General features: G+C 55.9%; 4 protein-coding genes across 6 annotated transcripts in view; 3 read left to right on the top strand and 1 right to left on the bottom strand.

The window, feature by feature from the left end:
* Positions 1-3, top strand: part of fer1l6 (fer-1 like family member 6) — a 28,260-nt gene extending 28,257 nt beyond the window's left edge. Inside the window, 1 exon segment of the mRNA XM_080521838.1 lies at positions 1-3. This exon segment is cut by the window's left edge and continues 300 nt beyond it. The gene's annotated coding sequence lies outside the window, so the exon portion shown is untranslated.
* Positions 4-1,919: 1,916 nt separating this feature from the next.
* Positions 1,920-7,105, bottom strand: LOC308148370 (uncharacterized protein). 3 transcript variants are annotated; one of them, XM_080521832.1, is made up of 8 exons: positions 6,342-7,104; positions 5,487-5,812; positions 4,573-4,922; positions 4,358-4,439; positions 4,089-4,267; positions 3,696-3,761; positions 3,396-3,453; positions 1,920-2,368 (listed from the first exon to the last, which is right to left on the bottom strand). In XM_080521832.1, exons 1-8 carry the CDS (start codon positions 6,407-6,409, stop codon positions 1,989-1,991), a joined length of 1,509 nt encoding a protein of 502 aa, XP_080377958.1. In that variant the 5' UTR covers positions 6,410-7,104; the 3' UTR covers positions 1,920-1,988. The 3 variants fall into 3 exon arrangements, with proteins under 3 accessions (XP_080377958.1, XP_080377959.1, XP_080377960.1); XM_080521833.1 differs by having other exon boundaries at positions 6,537-7,102; XM_080521834.1 differs by lacking the exon at positions 3,396-3,453 and having other exon boundaries at positions 2,170-2,368; positions 6,342-7,105.
* A 4,509-nt stretch (positions 7,106-11,614) lies between these two features.
* LOC308148371 (splicing factor 3B subunit 1-like) lies at positions 11,615-14,462 on the top strand. Its single transcript, XM_080521835.1, has 4 exons — positions 11,615-11,674; positions 12,774-12,946; positions 13,037-13,138; positions 13,673-14,462. Exons 1-4 carry the CDS (start codon positions 11,647-11,649, stop codon positions 13,901-13,903), a joined length of 534 nt encoding a protein of 177 aa, XP_080377961.1. The 5' UTR covers positions 11,615-11,646; the 3' UTR covers positions 13,904-14,462.
* Positions 14,463-18,573: 4,111 nt separating this feature from the next.
* LOC308148368 (splicing factor 3B subunit 1-like) lies at positions 18,574-24,563 on the top strand (the record flags this gene model as incomplete). Its single annotated transcript, XM_080521830.1, is given in 12 exon segments — positions 18,574-19,348; positions 19,637-19,839; positions 19,885-20,079; positions 20,081-20,385; positions 20,472-20,593; positions 20,699-20,896; positions 21,516-21,617; positions 21,718-21,897; positions 22,693-22,779; positions 23,573-23,843; positions 24,199-24,344; positions 24,417-24,563. Coding segments are annotated over 12 exon segments (1,986 nt in total), but the record flags the coding sequence as incomplete, so codon positions are not given.
* Positions 24,564-25,000: the final 437 nt, after the last annotated feature.

Here is a 25,000-nt window from a genome sequence, read left to right as displayed (position 1 = left end):
TGACCCCGCGGTCCCGGACCGCCGTCCGCCCGGCGCCATCTCCCAGAAGATCGTCAACGGCTGACCCCGCGGTCCCGGACCGCCGTCCGCCCGGCGCCATCTCCCAGAAGATCGTCAACGGCTGACCCCGCGGTCCCGGACCGCCGTCCGCCCGGCGCCATCTCCCAGAAGATCGTCAACGGCTGACCCCGCGGTCCCGGACCGCCGTCCGCCCGGCGCCATCTCCCAGAAGATCGTCAACGGCTGACCCCGCGGTCCCGGACCGCCGTCCGCCCGGCGCCATCTCCCAGAAGATCGTCACCGGCGGACCCCGCGGTCCCGGACCGCCGTCCGCCCGGCGCCATCTCCCAGAAGATCGTCAACGGCGGACCCCGCGGTCCCGGACCGCCGTCCGCCCGGCGCCATCTCCCAGAAGATCGTCACCGGCGGACCCCGCGGTCCCGGACCGCCGTCCGCCCGGCGCCATCTCCCAGAAGATCGTCAACGGCGGACCCCGCGGTCCCGGACCGCCGTCCGCCCGGCGCCATCTCCCAGAAGATCGTCAACGGCTGACCCCGCGGTCCCGGACCGCCGTCCGCCCGGCGCCATCTCCCAGAAGATCGTCAACGGCGGACCCCGCGGTCCCGGACCGCCGTCCGCCCGGCGCCATCTCCCAGAAGATCGTCACCGGCGGACCCCGCGGTCCCGGACCGCCGTCCGCCCGGCGCCATCTCCCAGAAGATCGTCAACGGCTGACCCCGCGGTCCCGGACCGCCGTCCGCCCGGCGCCATCTCCCAGAAGATCGTCAACGGCGGACCCCGCGGTCCCGGACCGCCGTCCGCCCGGCGCCATCTCCCAGAAGATCGTCAACGGCTGACCCCGCGGTCCCGGACCGCCGTCCGCCCGGCGCCATCTCCCAGAAGATCGTCAACGGCGGACCCCGCGGTCCCGGACCGCCGTCCGCCCGGCGCCATCTCCCAGAAGATCGTCAACGGCGGACCCCGCGGTCCCGGACCGCCGTCCGCCCGGCGCCATCTCCCAGAAGATCGTCAACGGCTGACCCCGCGGTCCCGGACCCGTTCAGACGTCACAGTTCTTCCAGCCAACTGTCGTCCTGTTTCTTCTTTCTGCTTAAATCTCCGTTTGGTCCTTGAGGAAATATTTTAATCAACGTCTTCAAACTTGGTCTTCGTGAAATAAATTGTTGGAGGGTTTCTGGTCGTCTGGTTCTTCTGTCCGTGACATCGAGACTCCAAACACCTCGTCCTTCTGGGAGACCAGAGCAGGTCCTGATCTGGAACTGTCTCTGAGGAACCCACAGGAAGTCTCAGGTCTCTCACAAGAAGTCTCAGGTCTCCTACAGGAAGTCTCAGGTCCCTACAGGAAGTCTCAGGTCCCTACAGGAAGTCTCAGGTCTCTCACAAGAAGTCTCAGGTCTCCTACAGGAAGTCTCAGGTCCCTACAGGAAGTCTCAGGTCCCTACAGGAAGTCTCAGGTCTCCTACAGGAAGTCTCAGGTCCCTACAGGAAGTCTCAGGTCTCCTACAGGAAGTCTCAGGTCCCTACAGGAAGTCTCAGGTCTCCTACAGGAAGTCTCAGGTCCCTACAGGAAGTCTCAAGTCTCCTACAGGAAGTCTCAGGTCCCTACAGGAAGTCTCAGGTCTCCTACAGGAAGTCTCAGGTCCCTACAGGAAGTCTCAGGTCTCCTACAGGAAGTCTCAGGTCCCTACAGGAAGTCTCAAGTCTCCTACAGGAAGTCTCAGGTCCCTACAGGAAGTCTCAGGTCTCCTACAGGAAGTCTCAGGTCCCTACAGGAAGTCTCAGGTCTCCTACAGGAAGTCTCAGGTCCCTACAGGAAGTCTCAGGTCAGTTTTATTCTTGTCCTTCGGGACATTTTTGTAGCAGCAAGTAGAAAAGCACAAGACATTTACTTACTGAGATAAAACATTTAATTGAATTCAACTCAATGAAAGAACTTTTCTTCAACTCAAGACAAACTGAAGCTGCTTTTATTCTGTAAACTGACTGTGAGCGCTGCTCTGCTGTGATTGGCTGCTCGGCAAGAAGCAGGAAGTGATGCTGTGTTCAGGTGGAGCCATGCTGAAAGCCTGCAGGGAGGAGGTGGAGGAGGAGGAGGAGGTGAGGCAGGAGGTGTAGGAAGGGCAGGAGGTGGAGGAGTTGGTGGGGTAGGAAGTGGAGGAGGGGCAGGAGGTGGAGGAGGAGTTGGTGGGGCAGGAGGTGGAGGAGGGGCAGGAGGTGGAGGAGGAGCAGGAGGTGGAGGAGGAGCAGGAGGTGGAGGAGGGTGGGAGGAAGTGGAGGATGGACGCCACACTGCTGTTCATACTGTTGAGGAAGAGGTGTGTAGGGGGCGCCACTGAGCTGGACACTCCTGCAAGACAACACAGGAAGAAGAGGATGAATAATCTGAGACAAAGTAATCCCAGGTCTAATCCTAGTCCCAGGTCTAATCCTAGTCTCAGGTCTAATCCCAGTCCAAGTTCTAATCCTAATCCCAGGTCTAATCCCAGTCCCAGGTCTAATCCTAGTCCCAGGTCTAATCCCAGTCCCAGGTCTAATCCTAGTCCCAGGTCTAATCCCAGTCCCAGGTCTAATTCTAGTCTCAGGTCTAATCCCAGTCCAAGTTCTAATCCTAATCCCAGGTCTAATCCTAGTCCCAGGTCTAATCCCAGTCCCAGGTCTAATCCCAGTCCCAGGTCTAATTCTAGTCCCAGGTCTAACCCCAGTCCCAGGTCTAATTCTAGTCCCAGGTCTAAGCCCAGTCCCAGGTCTAATCCCAGTCCCAGGTCTAATTCTAGTCCCAGGTCTAACCCCAGTCCCAGGTCTAATCCCAGTCCCAGGTCTAATTCTAGTCCCAGGTCTAACCCCAGTCCCAGGTCTAACTCTAGTCCCAGGTCTGATTCTAGTCCCAGGTCTAACCCCAGTCCCAGGTCTAATTCTAGTCCCAGGTCTAATCCCAGTCCCAGGTCTAATTCTAGTCCCAGGTCTAACCCCAGTCCCAGGTCTAATTCTAGTCCCAGGTCTAAGCCCAGTCCCAGGTCTAATCCCAGTCCCAGGTCTAATTCTAGTCCCAGGTCTAACCCCAGTCCCAGGTCTAACTCTAGTCCCAGGTCTAATCCCAGTCCCAGGTCTGATTCTAGTCCCAGGTCTAACCCCAGTCCCAGGTCTAATTCTAGTCCCAGGTCTAATCCCAGTCCCAGGTCTAATTCTAGTCCCAGGTCTAACCCCAGTCCCAGGTCTAACTCTAGTCCCAGGTCTAATCCCAGTCAAAAGTCTAATCCTAGTCCCAGGTCTAAATCCTAGTCCTGTTAGACCAGTTCAGACCGGGTCCAGTTTGAGGGATCAGGGGGCGTGGCCTCCAGGGGGCGGGGCCTCCAGGGGGCGTGGCAGAGACTCACCACAGAGCTGCTGGTCAGGAAACCCAGAGTGAGTGAAAGCTGCAGCGCCACCTTGAGCCTGAGGAGGACAGAGCAGCTGAGGAGCCACACCTCCACGTTTCCATGGCAACAACAAGAGTCTCACCGTCACATGGTAATGCTTTCAAAACTTTCTCCGTTTCCATGGAAACGGTAGAAACAAAAACAATGTGGTTTTCATGTTGGGCCACTAGTTGGTGCTGGTTTTAGTTTTAGTACTGAACCTGTGGACGTGACCTCTGACCCTAACCTGTGACCTCTGACCTGTGACCTCTGACTGACCTGCAGCTTCCTCTTGGCCCTCCAGCGGGCGACGCGCAGCCTCGTCTTCTCCCGTCGCTCACGAATCTTCAACACAAACATTTCTGTTGTTACCACTTCCTGTTTCACCCCGAGTCTGTGTCCCCAGGTGTCCCTGTGTCCCCAGGTGTCCCCCAGGTGTCCCTGCCCCCAGGTGGTCCCTGTCTCCCCAGGATACCCTGTCCACCCAGGTGTCCCTGTCCCCCCAGGTGTCCCTGTGTCCCCAGGTGTCCCTGCCCCCAGGTGGTCCCTGTCTCCCCAGGATACCCTGTCCACCCAGGTGTCCCTGTCCCCCCAGGTGGTCCTGTGTCTGCAGGTGTCACTGTGTCCCCAGGTGTCCCTGTCCCCCCTGTCCCCCAGGTGTCCCTGTCTCACCAGGTCTGCCAGCAGGGGCTGGGGCAGCTGGTTCTCCAGCTCCTTCCTCCGGTTCAGGTTCCTCCTCCTCAGCTCCTTCCTCCTCAGCTTGAACTCCTCGTACAGACGCAGCTCATTGGTCCAGGGCCGCCCGGGGGGCGGGGCTACTGAGGGGGGCGGGGGGGTGGGCCGCTGGGGGTCTGAGAGCACAGGACGAGGTACTGAGTACTGTACTGACAGGAGGAAGTACTCAGTACTGTACTCAGTACTGTACTCAGTACTGTACTCACAGGAGTTGTGATTGGCTGAGCTGAAGGCCGGTCGGCTCGTCTGATTGGTCAGTTTGGTCCAATGGCTGATTGACCTGCGAGTCTGAAGAGAAGCAACAATTTACTAGGACCTGGACCAGGACCTGGACCTGGACTAGGACCAGGACCAGGACCAGGACCAGGGCTAGGACCAGGACCAGGACCAGGACCAGTCCTGGTTCAGACCAGACTCTCACCTCAGACCCAGGAAACTGTGAGTCCAGGAGCAGGCTGGTGATCACCTCCTCCTCTGGCTGCTCCCCCTCCTCCTCTGGCTCCTCCCCCTCCCCCTCTGGCTCCTCCTTGATACTGACCAGCTCCTCCTCCTCCTCCTCCAGCTTCACCTGAAGGTGTGTGTCCCCCTGCGGGGCTGTAGGGGGCAGCGTGGAGCCGCCGGCCTCATGGCGGTCTGAAGGCGGAGGAGGCGTGGCCTCGCCGCCCCTCCCCCGCTGGTCTGTGGTGGCGTCCGGCAGCAGAGCCTCGGTCCAGTTCAGCTGGTCTTGCTGGTCCTGCTGGTCCACGTCTTTCCTGTGAGCCGCGTCTCGCCCTGCAGGCCAACGTGAGTCATTACACTGCAGGCCAAGGCGAGTCATTACACTGCAGGACAAGGCGAGTCATTACACTGCAGGACAATATGAGTCATTACACTGCAGGACAAGGCGAGTCATTACACTGCAGGACAATATGAGTCATTACACTGCAGGCCAAGGCGAGTCATTACACTGCAGGCCAAGGCGAGTCATTACACTGCAGGCCAACGTGAGCCATTACACTGCAGGACAAGGCGAGTCATTACACTGCAGGACAATATGAGTCATTACACTTCAGGCTAACGTGAGTCATTACACTGCAGGCCAAGGCGAGTCATTACACTGCAGGCCAAGGCGAGTCATTACACTGCAGGCCAACGTGAACCATTACACTGCAGGACAAGGCGAGTCATTACACTGCAGGACAATATGAGTCATTACACTTCAGGCTAACGTGAGTCATTACACTGCAGGCCAAGGCGAGTCATTACATTGCAGGCCAAGGTGAGTCACTACACTGCAGGCCAAGGTGAGTCATTACATTGCTGCACTAGCAGTAGCAGACAGAATGGCGTCCTCACCCGGGGGACCCCTGAAGGCGGCGGCGGCCCTCTGCTGCAGCTCCTCCTCCACGCCTTGCCGGTAGTACTTGAGCTTGAGCTCGGTGTAGCGCAGCCTTGCCCGGACGTTGTCGTTCTCTTTCTCCTTCAGCGCCTTGTCCCGCTGCAGCGCCGCCGCGCCGCGCCGCGCCAGCGCCAGCTCCGCCTTCAGCTCCTCGAACTTCCCCCCCACCACCTTCAGCATCTCGGCCAGCACCGTCTCCACGGCGACGCTCACCGCCGCCTCCACCACCGCCCCCATCTGGCCGCGCAGCAGCGTCACCGCCAGGCTCACGTCCATCCTGGGCCTGGAAGCAGACCGGAGCTCAGGGGGGGTCTCCACCTGGATGACCCCCCCCCCCCCCGGAGGGCCAGGCGCAACAGTAAACTCCAACAGACACCCCTTACCCCCCCAGACCACCTCTACCCCCCCAGACTACCTCTACCCCCCCAGACCACGTCTACACCCCCCCAAACTACCTCTACCCCCCCAGACCACCTCTACAACCCCCTCAGACCACCCCTACCCCCCTGCTCCTCTATACCCCCAGACCACTTCTACACCCCCCCAAACTACCTCTACCCCCCCAGACCACCTCTACAACCCGCCCCAGACCACCTCTACCCCCCCAGACCACCTCTACCCCCCCCCCCCAGACCACCTCTACCCCCCCCCAGACCACCTCTACACCCCCAGACCACCTCTACCCCCCTCAGACCACTTCTACACCCCCCCAGACCACTTCTACACCCCCCCAGACTACCCCTACCCCCAGCCCCTCTACACCCCCCCCCCCCCGCCCCCCCAGAGACCCAGACGTCCGGACGCAGTCAGACCTCTTGTCTTCGTCCGTTTCGTCTCTGATTCTGACTGATAAACGATCTTTGGCTCTCTGTGCTAGCATGCTAACATGCTAACGCGCTAATCGGGGCAACGGCTGACGTCGCGTCCAGAAACCGTCACGCGGTTCCGTCCAGAGGTTGTTTGTTTATAACTGAACGGTCTCGATGGTGTAAAAACACTTAACTCACTGTTTCTGTCCCTTTTAGGCTGAAGAATAACGAGCCGCTCTGGCTTCAGCAACCGGAAGTTAGCTGGTCGAAGCTAAGACGTTCACTTCCTGCTTCCGGTTCAGGGTCCAGGTCCTGCTTCAGGGTCCGGGTCCTAGAGGTTCCCAAGTGGTTTGTCTAATAACATCTAATATTCTATTAAACATTAATAACATGTAATAATATTCCATTAAACATTAATAGCATGTAATAATATTCCATTAAACATTAATAACATGTAATAATATTCTATTAAACATTTCAGAGTCTCCAGCTGCAGAAAGAAGCAACGTGAAACTTCAGGGGGAATAAATTGGTACTGGACTTTGGAGTGACGGGAGTCTGGTCCAGGTCCTGGTCCAGGTCCAGGTCCAGGTCCAGGTCCAGGTCCAGGTCCAGGTGAAAACTATGACCATTGAAAAGAAGCTATTGTGTTTTTAACAAAGAAAGTCCAGAGGAGAAAAGTCAGAATGTGTGAAGAAGAAGAAGAAGAAGAAGAAGAAGAAGAACGTTCTGTTCTCTTAAAGAGTCACCCCCCCCCCCTCCTATCTACCCCGCCCCCCTGATGACCCCCTGCTGTTCGTGCTTGTTTGGAACTGAAACGGCGGCATTCCGGAGAAGCCGTCAGCGTTGCAAAGAGCAACGATCAGTGTGGAAACACAATGTTCCATATAGAGGTGACTTTACTACAGACTACAGTCTAAATCAGTGTGTGTCCAGTGCTACATGCTGTCATTATCGTGCTACATGCTGTCATTATCGTGCTACATGCTGTCATCATCGTGCTACATGCTGTCATTATCGTGCTACATGCTGTCATTATCGTGCTACATGCTGTCATTATCGTGCTACATGCTGTCATTATAGTGCTACATGCTGTCATTATCGTGCTACATGCTGTCATTATCGTGCTACATGCTGTCATTATCGTGCTACATGCTGTCATTATCGTGCTACATGCTGTCATTATCGTGCTACATGCTGTCATTATCGTGCTACATGCTGTCATCATCGTGCTACATGCTGTCATTATAGTGCTACATGCTGTCATCATCGTGCTACATGCTGTCATTATCGTGCTACATGCTGTCATTATAGTGCTACATGCTGTCATCATCGTGCTACATGCTGTCATTATCGTGCTACATGCTGTCATCATCGTGCTACATGCTGTCATTATAGTGCTACATGCTGTCATCATCGTGCTACATGCTGTCATTATCGTGCTACATGCTGTCATCATCGTGCTACATGCTGTCATTATCGTGCTACATGCTGTCATTATAGTGCTACATGCTGTCATTATAGTGCTACATGCTGTCATTATAGTGCTACATGCTGTCATTATAGTGCTACATGCTGTCATTATCGTGCTACATGCTGTCATTATCGTGCTACATGCTGTCATTATAGTGCTACATGCTGTCATTATAGTGCTACATGCTGTCATCATCGTGCTACATGCTGTCATTATCGTGCTACATGCTGTCATTATAGTGCTACATGCTGTCATTATAGTGCTACATGCTGTCATTATCGTGCTACATGCTGTCATTATAGTGCTACATGCTGTCATTATAGTGCTACATGCTGTCATTATAGTGCTACATGCTGTCATTATAGTGCTACATGCTGTCATTATCGTGCTACATGCTGTCATTATCGTGCTACATGCTGTCATTATAGTGCTACATGCTGTCATTATCGTGCTACATGCTGTCATTATAGTGCTACATGCTGTCATTATAGTGCTACATGCTGTCATTATAGTGCTACATGCTGTCATTATCGTGCTACATGCTGTCATTATAGTGCTACATGCTGTCATTATCGTGCTACATGCTGTCATTATAGTGCTACATGCTGTCATTATAGTGCTACATGCTGTCATTATCGTGCTACATGCTGTCATTATAGTGCTACATGCTGTCATTATCGTGCCGCAGCGCGGAGTTGGCAGTGTTTACAAGACGACAGGCTAATGTTGCTAACTAGTTAGCTTCCAGCCGGTTTCGCGATTCTTAAGCCGCGTCTTGCTTAGGAAATTAAGGCATCTATTAAACAAACCCAGCGACTAAAAACTACCCACAACATGCTTTGTAAAGATATGCAGCACGTCCATGTCGGAAACATTTAGCTGCTGCAGGAACAGAAATAACCATAAAGCTATTTGCTATTAGCAGACACAACAAAATCAATATGAAATAGCAGATTAATACAAAAAGGCCAATGAAGTAGCAGGGTTAGGGTTAGATTTGAATAAATGCTCACTACCATTACCTTAGGCCCAGACATTTGATGATGATAATTTAGTCTAGTCTATTCTAAAACTGAGAACAGTAAAGCATGAATGTAAAAACTAAAGTACAGCTACTTTATCACTTATCATACTTTCTGTTGCACCAATAGTCTGTTGTATTGTATTTCCATTTGTAAAACTTTGTTTTTCTGCCTCTGCTAATGACTTGTCTTCCACTGTGTGTCACAGAAACATGGAGAGGACGACATGGGAAGAGACCACACATTCACTGAGGAGCTCGGGAGGAATTTTAGTGTACAAATAAACAAATAAACAAATAAACAAAGCCTACACTGGCCTACTTCTCCTCCATGATGTCGGACCACAGCCATGTAATCTTGCTGACTTGTGACTGTGACACATGAAATCTTCCAGCAAGGTCGTCCTCAGTGACATAAAGATCTGATCACCAGCGTCCGTCTGAAAGGAATTTCTGTCATCTTTTGTCAGCTGATCAGCCACAAAACCAAAACCTTCCCAGTGAACCAGTGAACAGCTTCAGTGGTCAGAGCGGAGAGTCGTCTCTACCAGTGTTTCTACCTTTCTGAGCCGAGACACACTTTTGTCTTTGTAAAACTCTGGAGTCACACCTCCACCTGAACATGTTAAAGTTTAACCTCTGTAGCCTCTATTAACAATATAAAGTCTTTCTCTTCAAAGTTTTATCAACAGGAATCCAGTAAATCCAGAAACCAGGACTTTTTTTAATAGTGCCTCCCTCAGTGTGAAACCTGGACCTGATGGATGAAGAGCTGAGATCCTGGTTTTCAAAAACTTCTCCATCACTGTCACTGACACAGTACTTTGATACAAGATGGTAGCAGGAGGTGGAGATGAACCACACTGACGTCTGTCACTTTACATTTCACCGGCAAAGTTCTGTGCTGCCCTCTAGTGGTGAAGAGTATTTATACAGGATTACTCTGCAACACACTGCCCTCTAGTGGTGAAGAGTATTTATACAGGATTACTCTGCAACACACTGCCCTCTAGTGGTGAAGAGTATTTATACTTGATTACTCTGCAACACACTGCCCTCTAGTGGTGAAGAGTATTTATACAGGATTACTCTGCAACACACTGTCCTCTAGTGGTGAAGAGTATTTATACTTGATTAGTCTGCTACACACTGCCCTCTAGTGGTGAAGAGTATTTATACAGGATTACTCTGCAACACACTGCCCTCTAGTGGTGAAGAGTATTTATACTTGATTAGTCTGCTACACACTGCCCTCTAGTGGTGAAGAGTATTTATACAGGATTACTCTGCAACACACTGAGAACAAAGGTTTTTTTAGAAATAAATGTGAAATGTGATAATTTCCCACGACTCAGCTGAGGATGTGGAGGAAACACCCGAGAGCCGCGGAGCAGAGGGTGAGAACTCTGGTCTCTACAGTCCGGGGACCTGAACACTGTGTTGCCAGATCAGGTGGAGGTTTACCATCCACAAAGTGAAAAGAGCAGACAAAAGGAAACTTCGGCGGATTCTTTAAAGTCAGTGCCTTCAGCCAAGCTCGCCGATCCTCGTCCTTGGTAGGGAGGCGGTGCAAGGTAAACACAGGACCACAACACTCAGACCTCTTCTTCTGATGCTCAAAACAAAGCTGCGACAGAGTTCGCTTCCTTTGAGGGCGACCGTGGCTCAGGTGGTAGAGTGGTCGTCTTCGGAGTGAGAGGTCGGCCAGTGGTGGACTAGCGCCTTGCATGGCAGCTCTGTCCCATTGGTGTGTGAATGTGAGCGTGAATGGGTGAATGACTGATATGTAAAGCGCTTTGGGACTACCTCAGTGTGGTTAGAAGGCGCTATATAAATCTAGACCATTTACCATTTACCATTTGTCTCCAGCTGTTATGACGACCACGCACTGCGCAGTTAACGCCGGCCATCTCTGATAGCTTTAAATTAGCTTTAAATTAGCTTTAAATTAGCTTTAAATTAGCTTTACATTGGAAACAATTCAACAGACTGGTATCGCAAAGCAAGTAGCGCGGAGCTAAACCGGAAGTGTGATTACGCGCATGGCGCCGCCCACGCAGACTTCCGGAATAAGGTGACTGCGTCTCTTCCTGTATGTCGCTTATGTGAACGTCACTTTCTGAGCGTCATTTTGCGTCATTTCTGGTCACGCTTCACACGATTTCAAACGACCTGTAAATAAGTATGGCGGCGCCCGCAACACCGCCATCTGGGATTTCCCCACTGACATCTCTGGCGAGATGCTGGCAGGGATTCCGGGAAGAGCCAGTTCACACAAGTTAACACTCTCACACACACACACACCCACACACACACACACACACACACAGACACACACACACCCACACACACACACACACACACACACACACACACACACACACACACACACACACACACACACACAGACACACACACACCCACACACACACACAGACACACACACACCCACACACACACACACACACACACACACACACACAAGCTGGAGGCTCAAAACTCACGTACACGTAAACCTTGTTTATTAACGTTTGTTAACGTTTGTTAACGTTTGCGTGTACGTGTAAAGTTAGAGATATGCATACACACGTGAAATGCACAAATATATGAAGAACATAAAAATATATTTAATTTCTATACGTGTGTGTGTGTGTGACTGTTATTTTTTGTTTCCATCAAAGTTCGACATTCGCGTAAATCCACAGACACCAAATTAAAAGGCTCGGACTTTTAGTTTGAAAGGGCTTATAAACATAAGGCAGAAATACACGTGACGTCATTTCCGGCTAAGTCTCGACCAACGCATCGTCAAAATGGCGAAGATCGCCAAAACGCACGAAGGTAAATTCTTATAAAAAGTCCCCGAGTGCGTGCATTCGGAGCGGCGTGTGTGAGAGTGTGTTCCCGGTGTGCGGAGGCTCATGTGACGGTGCGGGGCAGGCCGCCACAGGGCCTCTGTTCCCGGTAAGAACGAGGTGATCCGCGGGCCCGCCGCGGACATCATGGCGCTGCTGTTAGCTTTAGCCCGTTAGCTCGTTTCTACGTCGCGCGGCTATTCGCTTATTGTTGACTGATTGCAGTGAGGCGGCCCGTGTACAAGCACGTTAATCTGCTGAGATTGACCTGTGGTCTCGAGTTCTTATCGCACCTGCAGTTCAACTGTGGCGGATTCGTTGCTGTTGTTACTGGCTAATGCTAACACCGTTAGCATTAGCTCCGGACAATAACACGCAGGAGCCACTTCAAACAATCCCAGTTCATTGGTTTGAGTTATTGCACGACGAAATGGTGATATTTTGGAAATAATCTGAGTCAAACGAGAGAAATGGCGATATTCCGGAGATAAAATCAATTCCGAACTGCTGTCGGTCCCTCTTCCTTTTACGTCCAGATTATAGAGCATCTTCCTCCTCTAATCCACATTATAGAGCATCTTCCTCCTCTAATCCAGATTATAGAGCATCTTCCTCCTCTAACATCAGATTATAGAGCATCTTCCTCCTCCAACACCAGATTATAGAGCATCTTCCTCCCCTAACACCAGATTATAGAGCATCTTCCTCCTCTAATCCAGATTATAGAGCATCTTCCTCCTCTAACATCAGATTATAGAGCATCTTCCTCCTCTAATCCAGATTATAGAGCATCTTCCTCCTCTAATCCAGATTATAGAGCATCTTCCTCCTCTAATCCAGACTATAGAGCATCTTCCTCCTCTAACATCAGATTATAGAGCATCTGCCTCCTCTAACATCAGATTATAGAGCATCTTCCTCCTCTAATCCAGACTATAGAGCATCTTCCTCCTCTAATCCAGATTATAGAGCACCTTCCTCCTCTAACATCAGATTATAGAGCATCTTCCTCCTCTAATCCAGATTAGAGAGCACCTTCCTCCTGTAATCCAGATCAGAGAGTAAGTGGTGTGTGTCCCCTGCAGACATCGAGGCCCAGATCCTGGAGATCCAGGGGATGAAGGCGTCCCTGCTGGAGGAGGGGGACCAGGGTGTGGGTCTGGACTCCACCGGCTTCTACGACCAGGAGATCTACGGCGGCAGCGACAGCCGCTTCACCGGCTACGTCACCTCCATCGCTGCTAACGAACAGGAGGAGGTGAGTGTGGCCCCGCGGCCCCGCCGTCATCTTCGGCCGAGCCGGCAGCCCTGACCCCTGGTCTCTGTCCCCCCCCCCCCCCCCCCCCAGGACGATGAAGAAGACGCACAGACCAGCCTGCTGGGCCAGAAGAAACCAGGGTACCACGCTCCAGTGGCCATTCTCAACGCCATCCCACAGTCTGATGAGCAGGTGAGTGTGGCCACGCCCCCTGGGCGGGGTCCAGGTCCACAGGGGTCCTGGTACTGGACCGTCTGGTGGTCCTGCTGGACGGTCCTGGTACTGGACCTTCTGGTGGGCCTGGTACTGTTCCGATATGAACATAATTCGCGGATCAGAACTTTCTGATCCTTGAAGCTTCATCTGTCCCTCTGCTGGAACCCGTCCATGTCTGTCCCTCTGCTGGAACCCGTCCATGTCTGTCCCTCTGCTGGAACCCGTCCATGTCTGTCCCTCTGCTGGAACCCGTCCATGTCTGTCTCTCTGCTGGAACCCGTCCATGTCTGTCCCTCTGCTGGAACCCGTCCATGTCTGTCCCTCTGCTGGAACCCGTCCATGTCTGTCCCTCTGCTGCCGTCAAACTGTGGACTGGACTTCCTGAGCCAGGAGTTCCGTTCCACAGTTAGTCAGCTTAGCATGCTAACGGACGTAGCGCCATCCGGCTTTTCATGACAACGCGTCTCCGTTTGGTCCCACTGACGTCCATGTTGTCTCGTCCCCCTGCAGTACGACCCGTTCGCGGAGCACCGTCCTCAGAAGATCGCCGAGCGCGAGGACGAGTACAAAGCCCGGCGGCGCCAGATGATCATCTCGCCTGAACGCCTCGACCCGTTTGCAGACGGTAAATGTGGCTCCTGTCTGTCCTCGTTACGTGTCCGCCGTGTTGTGTTGTCCACGGCTCCGTGCGTCCCTCATGACCGCCCCCTGGAGTCTCACTCCGTGGTTACTGCTGTTTAACCCTTCGACCGTCACACCCCCCGTTGGACTGCTCCCAGTCCAGCAGCCGCCGTGTTCACTGGAGCTAAGCGGCTAGTGCTAGCTGCTCCGACACAGGAGCTGGAGACGGCCGGCCGCCGCCACCTCCTCTCAGGCCGTCCACTCTGGAGCCAGGCCCTGGGCCTGGGCCTGGGCCTGGCCCCGGCCCCGGCCCCGGGCCCTGGCCCTGGCGGTGTGGTTGAGTCGGAGGGTTAACCATGTCCTGTGACTGAGCCAAGCTTAGCTCAGGTGGGCGACAGTCAGGACAGAAACATCTCCAGCACGTTTGGAGAACCAGGAGCCGCGCTACAGGAACCTGCTGGAGCTCCACCGCGGTGTGGCCGGGGGGCGGGGCCTGTCGCTGCAGGTAGGAGGGTGAAGGGGCGGAGAGGCGGAGCTACAGCACAGACGACAGGAACGTCTCAGGACGGTTCTCCTGCTGAAGCAGCTTCTCTTTAAACTCCCTCTCTCTCCTGCTGGTTATTAGGCGCTAACTGGATCATCCGCTAACTTGGCCTTCAGTCAACCAGTGGTGGTACTAGGTCAGTCAACCAGTGGTGGTACTGAGTCAGTCAACCAGTGGTGGTACTGAGTCAGTCAACCAGTGGTGGTACTGAGTCAGTCAACCAGTGGTGGTACTAGGTCAGTCAACCAGTGGTGGTACTGGGTCAGTCAACCAGTGGTGGTACTGGGTCAGTCAACCGGTGGTGGTACTAGGTCAGTCAACCAGTGGTGGTACTGAGTCAGTCAACCAGTGGTGGTACTGGGTCAGTCAACCGGTGGTGGTACTAGGTCAGTCAACCAGTGGTGGTACTGAGTCAGTCAACCAGTGGTGGTACTGGGTCAGTCAACCAGTGGTGGTACTGGGTCAGTCAACCAGTGGCGGTACTGAGTCAGTCAACCAGTGGTGGTACTGAGTCAGTCAACCAGTGGTGGTACTGGGTCAGTCAACCAGTGGTGGTACTGGGTCAGTCAACCAGTGGTGGTACTGGGTCAGTCAACCAGTGGTGGTACTGGGTCAGTCAACCAGTGGCGGTACTGAGTCAGTCAACCAGTGGTGGTACTGAGTCAGTCAACCAGTGGTGGTACTGGGTCAGTCAACCAGTGGTGGTACTGAGTCAGTCAACCAGTGGTGGTACTAGGTCAGTCAACCAGTGGTGGTACTGGGTCAGTCAACCAGTGGCGGTACTGGGTCAGTCAACCAGTGGCGGTACTGAGTTAGTTATTGTGTGACCTTGTAGTCCGGTAACGTTCTTGTCCTGGAGTCAACAGGAGAGTCAGTTGTTGTCTGGATCTTAGACGGTTCCTCGTGTTCCTGCACTTCCTTTAATAACAATGAGGCTTTGCTTTCATATAGAACTTTTCTTATTCATTCCATCCGTAAAGGCCGGCGGCCATTTTGCGCCACCTGACCGCCACTCACACTCACACACACTTGCTCAAGGACACTTCCTCATGTGGGCATACAACCTCCTCCATTTCCCCCGGTGCAGTTCTGGTACTGTAGTGTGGGTCTACTTCTTGTGGTCTGGTCCCGGTTCCCGTGGTCCAGTAGTGGTGTGGTCCCGGTTCCCGTGGTCCAGTAGTAGTGTGGTCCCGGTTCCTGCGGTCCAGTAGTGGTGTGGTACCGGTTCCCGTGGTCCAGTAGTGGTGTGGTCCCGGTTCCCGTGGTCCAGTAGTGGTGTGGTCCCGGTTCCCGTGGTCCAGTAGTAGTGTGGTCCCGGTTCCTGCGGTCCAGTAGTGGTGTGGTCCCGGTTCCTGCGGTCCAGTAGTGGTGTGGTCCCGGTTCCTGCGGTCCAGTAGTGGTGTGGTCCCGGTTCCTGCGGTCCAGTAGTGGTGTGGTCCCGGTTCCTGCGGTCCAGTAGTGGTGTGGTCCCGGTTCCTGTGGTCCAGTAGTGGTGTGGTCCCGGTTCCTGTGGTCCAGTAGTGGTGTGGTCCCGGTTCCTGCGGTCCAGTAGTGGTGTGGTCCCGGTTCCTGCGGTCCAGTAGTGGTGTGGTCCCGGTTCCTGCGGTCCAGTAGTGGTGTGGTCCCGGTTCCTGTGGTCCAGTAGTGGTGTGGTCCCGGTTCCTGTGGTCCAGTAGTGGTGTGGTCCCGGTTCCCGTGGTCCAGTAGTGGTGTGGTCCCGGTTCCCGCGGTCCAGTAGTGGTGTGGTCCCGGTTCCCGCGGTCCAGTAGTGGTGTGGTCCCGGTTCCCGTGGTCCAGTAGTGGTGTGGTCCCGGTTCCCGTGGTCCAGTAGTGGTGTGGTCCCGGTTCCCGTGGTCCAGTAGTAGTGTGCTCCCGGTTCCCGCGGTCCAGTAGTGGTGTGGTCCCGGTTCCTGTGGTCCAGTAGTGGTGTGGTCCCGGTTCCTGTGGTCCAGTAGTAGTGTGGTCCCGGTTCCCGTGGTCCAGTAGTGGTGTGGTCCCGGTTCCTGCGGTCCAGTAGTGGTGTGGTCCCGGTTCCTGCGGTGCGGCTCCTGGTCTCGGGGGGTTTCAGTCAGCTGGGCCGGGCCCTGGTCATGTGGTACTGTTGAGTCAGCAGAATGTTGTCCTCTTGTCCTCAGGCTCTTACTAACTGTTCTAATTTCTCTCCTCCAGCAGTACTGCTTTGCCAGTCCTGTACTGTTAGGTGGTTCAGTTTGGTCAGGGTCCACTGGGGCTGTGAGGGGGATCAGAGGCTCCGACTACACCCCCTCCAGGAGCCCCGCCCCCCACTCCTCTTTCTGCTCCTTACATTTGGCTTCTCTACGCTTCCAAATTCAGAGCCGACGTCACGTAGGCCGCTGTGGTTCTCAGAGTGTGGTGCCGCCCCCCGGGGACGTTTGGTAAAGAGTTGTCCCCCCCCCCGGGGACGTTTGGTAAAGAGTTGTCCCCCCCCCCGGGGACGTTTGGTAAAGAGTTGTCCCCCCCCCGGGGACGTTTGATAGCGTCGTCCTCCCCCGGGGACGTTTGGTACAGAGTCGTCCCCCCCGGGGATGTTTGGTTCAGAGTCCCCCCCCCCCGGGGATGTTTGGTACAGATTCCCCCCCCCGGGGATGTTTGGTACAGAGTCGTCCCCCCCCCCCGGGGATGTTTGGTACAGAGCCAGGCCCTGTTCCGTTCACACCACATCACTTCAAGGGGAAATGCAATGAAACTTTCTGAAATCTGAATTTGTCTTTGTGTGGACAGTCCTGGTCCAGTTCTCAGTCCTGGTCCAGGTCCAGGTCCAGGTCCAGTTCTCAGCCCTGGTCCAGGTCCAGTTCCAGTTCCAGTTCTCAGTCCTGGTCCAGATCACCTCGTTGGTAGTGACTGGTAGTTCTGCACATGCAGTAGAAACAATTGGAACACAGTTTCCTCCGTGGTGTCATGACTCCTCATTCCGTGTTCTCCTGGACTTGGTGCTTTTATTTTGACAGTCACAGTTCTCCCAGTGTTCTCGTTTGTTTTTACGGCAGAGAACAACGAGCTCCAAGCAGCAGCACCAACTAGTGGCCTAACGTACTTACTACATAGTCTTCAGTGTTTCTGATGAAACAGACATTTAGAATGTTGCCATGGAAACGTGAGGGCTTTCTGAAACAAGGTGTTTTAATTTGAAAGGTGTAGCCGGAGCTAAAGACCAACCGACAGCACCATCACTTCCTGTGTCAAAATAAGAGTTTTATGGGACAAACGCAATGTTGTGACTTGAACGGGGGTTAGGGTGGTGTGGACGGGGGTTAGGGTGGTGTGGACGGGTGTTAGGGTGGTGTGGTGTGGACGGGGTTAGGGTGGTGTGGTGTGGACGGGGGCTAGGGTGGTGTGGACGGGGATACGGTTAGAACGGGGGATAGGGTCGGTGTGGACGGGGGATAGGGTGTGGACGGGGACGAGGGTTAGGGTGTGGATGAAGGATAGAGTTAGGGTGTGGACGGGGGATAGGCTTAGGGTGTGGACGAGGGATGGGGTTAGGTTAGGACAGGGATAGGGCTAGGGTGTGGACGAGGGATAGGGTTAGGGTGTGGACGAGGGATAGGGTTAGGGTGTGGATGAGGGATAGGGTTAGGTTAGGACAGGGATAGGGTTAGGGTGTGGACGAGGGATAGGGTTAGGTTAGGACAGGGATAGGGTTAGGGTGTGGACTGGGGATAGGGTTAGGGTGTGGACGAGGGATACGGTTAGGACGGGGGATAGGCTTAGGGTGTGGACGAGGGATAGGGTTAGGACAGGGATAGGCTTAGGGTGTGGACAAGGGATAGGGTTAGGTTAGGACAGGGATAGGGTTAGGGTGTGGACTGGGGATAGGGTTAGGGTGTGGACGAGGGATACGGTTAGGACGGGGGATAGGCTTAGGGTGTGGACGAGGGATAGGGTTAGGACAGGGATAGGCTTAGGGTGTGGACAAGGGATAGGGTTAGGTTAGGACAGGGATAGGGCTAGGGTGTGGACGAGGGATAGGGTTAGGGTGTGGACGAGGGTTAGGTTAGGACAGGGATAGGGCTAGGGTGTGGACGAGGGATAGGGCTAGGGTGTGGACGAGGGATAGGGTTAGGTTAGGACAGGGATAGGGCTAGGGTGTGGACGAGGGATAGGGTTAGGGTGTGGACGAGGGATAGGGTTAGGTTAGGACAGGGATAGGGCTAGGGTGTGGACGAGGGATAGGGCTAGGGTGTGGACGAGGGATAGGGTTAGGTTAGGACAGGGATAGGGCTAGGGTGTGGACGAGGGATAGGGTTAGGACGGGGGTTAGTGTTTGGGTATGGACTAGGGTTAGGGTGTGGACAGGGGTTAGGCTGTGGACGGGGACTAGGGTTAGGGTGTGGACGGGGACTAGGGTTAGTGTGTGGACGGCCCTGGGGGACGAAGACGAGCTGTACCGGGAGCAGGAAGGTTCTGGTCCCTCAGTCTCAGGAAGACGAGGGTGGAGGCTCCTGGCTCCGCCCACACTCTGAGAACCGCCCATGTGTCCCTAGACTAGAGGAAGTGTCCACATATGTCTCCTGTGATGTCCACATGTGTCTCCTGAGGTCAACACAGGTGGTATTTGTTGTGTGTGACGTCCAACCTTTTCCAAAGTGTTACTAATGGCACACAGCGATTTTCTAGGCTCTCTGCCGGTTGAGGGCGACTGCAGCAGGACCCTCTGCCTGAACGTGTACGTATCCTGGGAGCAGCAGGAGCTCAGTGAAGCTCCACCTCCACCTCCACCTCCACCTCCACTCTCCACCCACACAGAGAGCAGCAGCCTGTCCCTCACAGCACGCCACACACACACACACACACACACACACACACTCAGCCACACTGACCACTCAGAGCAGGAACATGTAAGTGTAGCTGTCTGTGATGACCTCTGACCCCGGCCCCCCCTCATCACCCCCCCCTTCTTGTGGCTGCTCTCTCGCACAGGGGGCAAAACTCCGGACCCCAAGCTGCAGGTCAGGTCCTACGTCGACGTCATGTTGGAGCAGAACCTGTCCAAGGAGGAGGTGAGACGTCTGTCCAGGCCAGGACCCACACCGCTTCTCGTCCCCCTATTCTGGTCCCCCTGTTCATGTCCTCTCTCTGTCCATGTGGTCCCCCTGTCCATGTCCTCCCTCTGTTCATGTCCTCTCTCTGTCCATGTGGTCCCCCTGTCCATGTCCTCCCCCTGTTCATGTCCTCCCCCTGTTCATGTCCTCCCTCTCTTCATGTCCTCTCTCTGTTCATGTCCTCCCTCTGTCCATGTCCTCCCCCTGTCCATGTGGTCCCTCATGATGTCCTGGTTGTGTCCTCAGAGGGAGATCCGTCAGCAGCTGGCAGACAAAGCTAAATCGGGGGAGTTGAAGGCGGTGAACGGCTCGGCGGCGTCTCAGGCGGCGGCGGCGGCGGCGGCAGCGGCCAAACGGAAACGGCGCTGGGACCAGACGGCCGACCAGACGCCCTCCAACGCCACGCCCAAAAAACTGTCCAGCTGGGACCAGGCCGACGCCTCCGGGAGGTGAGCCCCCCCCCCCTCCACGCCCAGCGCCCCCCTGCCCTGGAGGCTCCGCCCTCTCACTGTGTGTGTGTGTGTGTTTCAGACGCCCGGACACACGCCCGCCCACACGCCCTCCAACAGCCGGTGGGACGAGACGCCCGGACGGCCCAAAGGCAGCGAGACGCCCGGAGCCACGCCCAGCAGCCGCATGTGGGACCCCACGCCTAGCCACACGCCCGCCGGGGCCGCCACCCCCCGGCAGGGACACGCCCGGCCAAGCCACGCCCGGCCACGGCGGCGCCACGGGAAGCGTTCGCAAGAACCGCTGGGACGAGACTCCCAAGACGGAGAGGGAGACGCCCGGCCACGGCAGCGGCTGGGCGGAGACGCCCCGCACGGACCGCGGGGACGAGTCGGTGGGGGAGACGCCCACGCCCGGCGCCAGCAAGAGGAAGTCTCGCTGGGACGAGACGCCCGCCAGTCAGATGGGGTCCTCCACGCCGCTGCTCACCCCCGGGAAGACGCCCATCGGGACCCCCGCCATGAACATGGCGACGCCCACCCCAGGTGCCCGGGCGCTCCCCTTCCCGTCCGCGCGGACTCCCTCCGTCCGTCCCTCTGACGTCCTGCCGTCTCTCTGCCGCCCCCTGCAGGTCACCTGATGAGCATGACCCCGGAGCAGCTGCAGGCCTGGCGCTGGGAGCGAGAGATCGACGAGAGGAACCGCCCCCTGACCGACGACGAGCTGGACGCCATGTTCCCCGAGGGCTACAAGGTCAGGGGGGGACCGGGGGGCGGGGGGGGGGGGGTGGGGTAAAGGTGGAGGTGAGGTGAGGCGAGGTGAGCTCCAGCAGGTCGTCATGGAGACGTGTCTCTACAGGTGCTGCCTCCTCCAGCGGGGTACGTTCCAATCCGCACGCCGGCCAGGAAGCTGTCGGCCACGCCCACCCCCATCGGGGGCATGACGGGGTTCCACATGCAGGTGGAGGACAGAACCACCAAGCAGATGAACGACCAGCCGTCAGGGAACCTCCCCTTCCTCAAGCCTGACGACATCCAGTACTTCGACAAGCTGCTGGTGAGGCTCGCTCTACCTCTCTCTCTCTCTACTTCTATCTGTATCTCTCTATCTCTCTCTCTCTCTGTCTATCTCTACCTCTCTCTCTCTCTCTATCTCTCTCTCTCTGTCTGTCTCTACCTCTCTCCCTCTACTTCTATCTGTATCTCTCCATCTCTCTCTCTCTCTGTCTGTCTCTACCTCTCTCTACCTCTCGCTCTCTACTTCTATCTGTATCTCTCCATCTCTCTCTCTCTATCTCTCTCTCTCTCTCTGTCTGTCTGCCTGTCTCTACCTCTCTCTCTACTTCTATCTGTATCTCTCCATCTCTCTCTCTCTATCTCTCTGTCTGTCTCTACCTCTCTCTCTCTCTCTGTCTACCTCTACCTCTCTCTCTCTCTCTCTCTCTCACACTCCGTCTCTCTCACACTCCGTCACTCTCTCTCTCTCTCTCACACTCCGTCTCTCACACACACTCTGTCTCTCTATCTCTCTCTGTCTCTCTCTCTCTCTCACACTCTGTCTCTCTCTCTCTCTCACACTCCGTCTCTTTCTCTCTCTCACACTCCGTCTCTCTCTCTCTCTCTCTGTCTCTGTCTCTCTCTCTCTCTCTCACACTCCCCCCCCCCCCCCCCCCCAGGTGGAGGTAGACGAGTCCACCCTGAGTCCTGAGGAGCAGAAAGAGAGGAAGATCATGAAGCTGCTGCTGAAGATCAAGAACGGAACTCCGCCCATGAGGAAGGTGAGTGTGACATCACTTCCTGTGTGTGGCCCCGCCCTGCAGGGGGGCACCCAGTGTGAGTAGGACCGGAGGACTCAGCAGTGTGTCCCCCCCCCCCCAGGCCGCCCTGCGTCAGATCACAGATAAAGCCCGGGAGTTTGGGGCCGGGCCCCTCTTCAACCAGATCCTGCCCCTGCTCATGTCCCCCACCCTGGAGGACCAGGAGCGCCACCTGCTGGTCAAGGTCATAGACCGCATCCTCTACAAGCTGGACGACCTGGTGCGGCCCTACGTGCACAAGGTCAGTCTGGGGGGGGGGGGGGGGTGAGAGAGAGAGAGTGTGTGAGAGAGAGAGAGAGAGAGAGAGTGACGGAGTGTGAGAGTGAGAGAGAGAGAGTGACGGAGTGTGAGAGAGACGGAGTGTGAGAGAGAGAGAGAGAGAGTGACGGGGTGTGTGAGAGAGAGAGAGAGTGACGGGGTGTGTGAGAGAGAGAGAGAGTGACGGTGTGTGAGAGAGAGAGAGAGCTAGAGAGAGAGAGAGCTAGAGAGAGAGAGAGAGCTAGAGGTGTAGAGCTAGAGAGAGAGAGAGAGAGGTAGAGAAAGACAGAGAGGGAGGTAGAGAGGGAGGTAGAGAGAGGTAGAGGTAGAGAGGTAGAGGTAGAGAGAGAGAGGTAGAGAGAGAGAGCTAGAGGTAGAGAGAGAGAGCTAGAGGTAGAGAGAGAGAGACAGAGAGAGAGAGGTAGAGAAAGACAGAGAGGGAGGTAGAGAGAGGTAGAGGTAGAGAGAGAGAGGTAGAGAGAGAGAGAGGTAGAGGTAAAGAGAGAGAGAGGTAGAGAGAGAGAGAGAGAGGTAGAGGTAAAGAGAGAGAGAGAGGTAGAGGTAAAGAGAGAGAGAGAGAGAGAGGTAGAGAGAGAGAGAGGTAGAGGTAAAGAGAGAGAGAGGTAGAGAGAGAGAGAGAGAGAGAGGTAGAGGTAAAGAGAGAGAGAGAGAGAGAGAGAGAGAGGTAGAGGTAAAGAGAGAGAGAGAGAGAGAGGTAGAGAGAGAGAGAGGTAGAGGTAAAGAGAGAGAGAGAGAGAGTAACAGTGAGTGTGTCCAGATCCTGGTGGTGATAGAACCTCTGCTGATCGATGAGGACTACTACGCCCGAGTGGAGGGCAGGGAGATCATCTCCAACCTGGCCAAGGTGAGTCCATCCGCCATACCGCCGCCGTACCGCCGTACCGCCGCCGCCGCCGTGCGAACCTTTCTCGCCTGGCCGACCGTCCCGTGGTCACGCCGGGGCTAGACGTTCGCTAGATCAACGCCGACACGAGAGCTAGCGCTCCGGCCGCCACGCCGGTCCGTTCTCACCCTGCACCCGTCGGCCACAGTGCCACCTAGAACCTGCTGTGGTTCCAGAGCCGCTCCACCTAGAACCTGCTGTGGTTCCAGAGCCGCTCCACCTAGAACCTGCTGTGGTTCCAGAGCCGAGCCACCTAGAACCTGCTGTGGTTCCAGAGCCGCGCCACCTAGAACCTGCTGTGGTTCCAGAGCCGCGCCACCTAGAACCTGCAGTGGTTCCAGAGCCGCTCCACCTAGAACCTGCTGTGGTTCCAGAGCCGAGCCACCTAGAACCTGCAGTGGTTCCAGAGCCGCTCCACCTAGAACCTGCAGTGGTTCCAGAGCGGCGCCACCTAGAACCTGCTGTGGTTCCAGAGCGGCGCCACCTAGAACCTGCAGTGGTTCCAGAGCCGCTCCACCTAGAACCTGCTGTGGTTCCAGAGCCGCTCCACCTAGAACCTGCTGTGGTTCCAGAGCCGCTCCACCTAGAACCTGCTGTGGTTCCAGAGCCGCTCCACCTAGAACCTGAGCGCAGAAATGATTTTTGTCACAATCTCAAGTTTTTCTTTGCACAATTTCCACATTTCCTCAAACTGCTCTTAGCACAACCCATGTTCCCGTGACTCGCTCATAACCCCCCCCCCCTCCCCCCCCAGGCCGCCGGGCTGGCCACCATGATCTCCACCATGCGCCCCGACATCGACAACATGGACGAGTACGTGAGGAACACCACGGCGCGGGCCTTCGCCGTGGTGGCGTCGGCGCTCGGCATCCCCTCGCTGCTGCCGTTCCTCAAGGCCGTGTGCAAGAGCAAGAAGTCGTGGCAGGCCCGCCACACCGGCATCAAGATCGTGCAGCAGATCGCCATCCTCATGGGCTGCGCCATCCTGCCACACCTCCGCAGCCTGGTGGAGATCATCGAGCACGGTAGGGCGGGTGGGGTTCGGGACGCCTCCACCCTTCACCTCCTCACGGGGTTCAACACACGTTTCTCTTTGCAGCCTTACAACCTAGCCTCTGTCGCCATACCGCCACGAGCAAGGGTAGTCCTCATCGGTTCCTCAGCACTGTGTGTGGGGGGGTGGGGGGGTAGGACGGGTGGGGGGGTAGGGGGTCCACCCGGTGTGGGTTCCGTCTTGCTGACGGCTTGTGGACGAGGACGGGGTGACTTGCGGTCACGTCTTGCCGTCTGTGTCTGATTGTCTCACGTGGACCTGGTGTTGGGCGAGTGTCCCGGCCGGCCCCCCGCAGTACTGACGCCTTGCTCTGCGTGGCGCCGCAGGTCTGGTGGACGAGCAGCAGAAGGTGCGGACCATCAGCGCCCTGGCCATCGCCGCCCTGGCCGAGGCCGCCACGCCGTACGGCATCGAGTCCTTCGACTCGGTGCTGAAGCCGCTGTGGAAGGGAATCCGGCAGCACCGGGGAAAGGTCTGGAGCCCCCCCCCCCCCCCGCTTTACCCCGGCGTGGGGGGCGTGTTGTGACCCGGTCTTCTCCTGCAGGGTCTGGCGGCCTTCCTGAAGGCCATCGGCTACCTCATCCCCCTCATGGACGCAGAGTACGCCAACTACTACACCCGGGAGGTCATGCTCATCCTCATCAGGGAGTTCCAGTCCCCCGACGAGGAGATGAAGAAGATCGTGCTCAAGGTGGGGGCGCTCCTCCTGCTCCTCCTCCTCCTCCTCCTCCTGCTGCTGCTCCTGCTGCTCCTCCTGCTGCTGCTCCTGCTCCTGCTCCTCTTCCTCTTCCTCTTCCTGCTCCTCTTCCTCTTCCTCCTCCTGCTCCTCTTCCTCCTCCTCCTCCTGCTCCTCCTGCTGCTCCTCCTCCTGCTCCTCCTGCTCCTCTTCCTGCTCCTCCTGCTGCTCCTCCTGCTGCTCCTCCTGCTGCTCCTCCTCTTCCTCTTCCTCTTCCTGCTCCTCCTGCTGCTCCTCCTGCTGCTCCTCCTCTTCCTCTTCCTCTTCCTGCTCCTCCTGCTGCTCCTGCTCCTGCTCCTCTTCCTCTTCCTCTTCCTCTTCCTCCTGCTCCTCCTCTTCCTCCTCCTCCTGCTCCTCCTCTTCCTCCTCCTCCTGCTCCTCCTCTTCCTCCT

The sequence above is a fragment of the Blennius ocellaris genome, assembly GCF_963422515.1.
Source record: "Blennius ocellaris genome assembly, contig: SCAFFOLD_147, whole genome shotgun sequence".
NCBI classification, from domain to species: domain Eukaryota; kingdom Metazoa; phylum Chordata; class Actinopteri; order Blenniiformes; family Blenniidae; genus Blennius; species Blennius ocellaris.
The sequence above is the reverse complement of the archived record's forward strand: the minus strand, read 5'-3'. Positions and strand labels throughout refer to the sequence as shown.

Excerpts from the sequence above, each read along its gene's own strand:
- LOC308148371 (XM_080521835.1), top strand. The coding sequence starts at position 11,647 with ATGGCGAAGATCGCCAAAACGCACGAAG. Across the intron at positions 11,675-12,773 it reads GATCGCCAAAACGCACGAAG|ACATCGAGGCCCAGATCCTG; the intron begins GTAAATTCTTAT and ends TGTCCCCTGCAG. Across the intron at positions 13,139-13,672 it reads TCCCACAGTCTGATGAGCAG|TACGACCCGTTCGCGGAGCA; the intron begins GTGAGTGTGGCC and ends GTCCCCCTGCAG.
- LOC308148370 (XM_080521832.1), bottom strand. The coding sequence starts at position 6,409 with ATGCTAGCACAGAGAGCCAAAGATCGTTTATCAGTCAGAATCAGAGAC. Across the intron at positions 3,762-4,088 it reads AGCCCCTGCTGGCAGACCTG|ATTCGTGAGCGACGGGAGAA; the intron begins GTGAGACAGGGA and ends TTTGTGTTGAAG. Across the intron at positions 2,369-3,395 it reads TCCTGACCAGCAGCTCTGTG|GAGTGTCCAGCTCAGTGGCG; the intron begins GTGAGTCTCTGC and ends GTTGTCTTGCAG.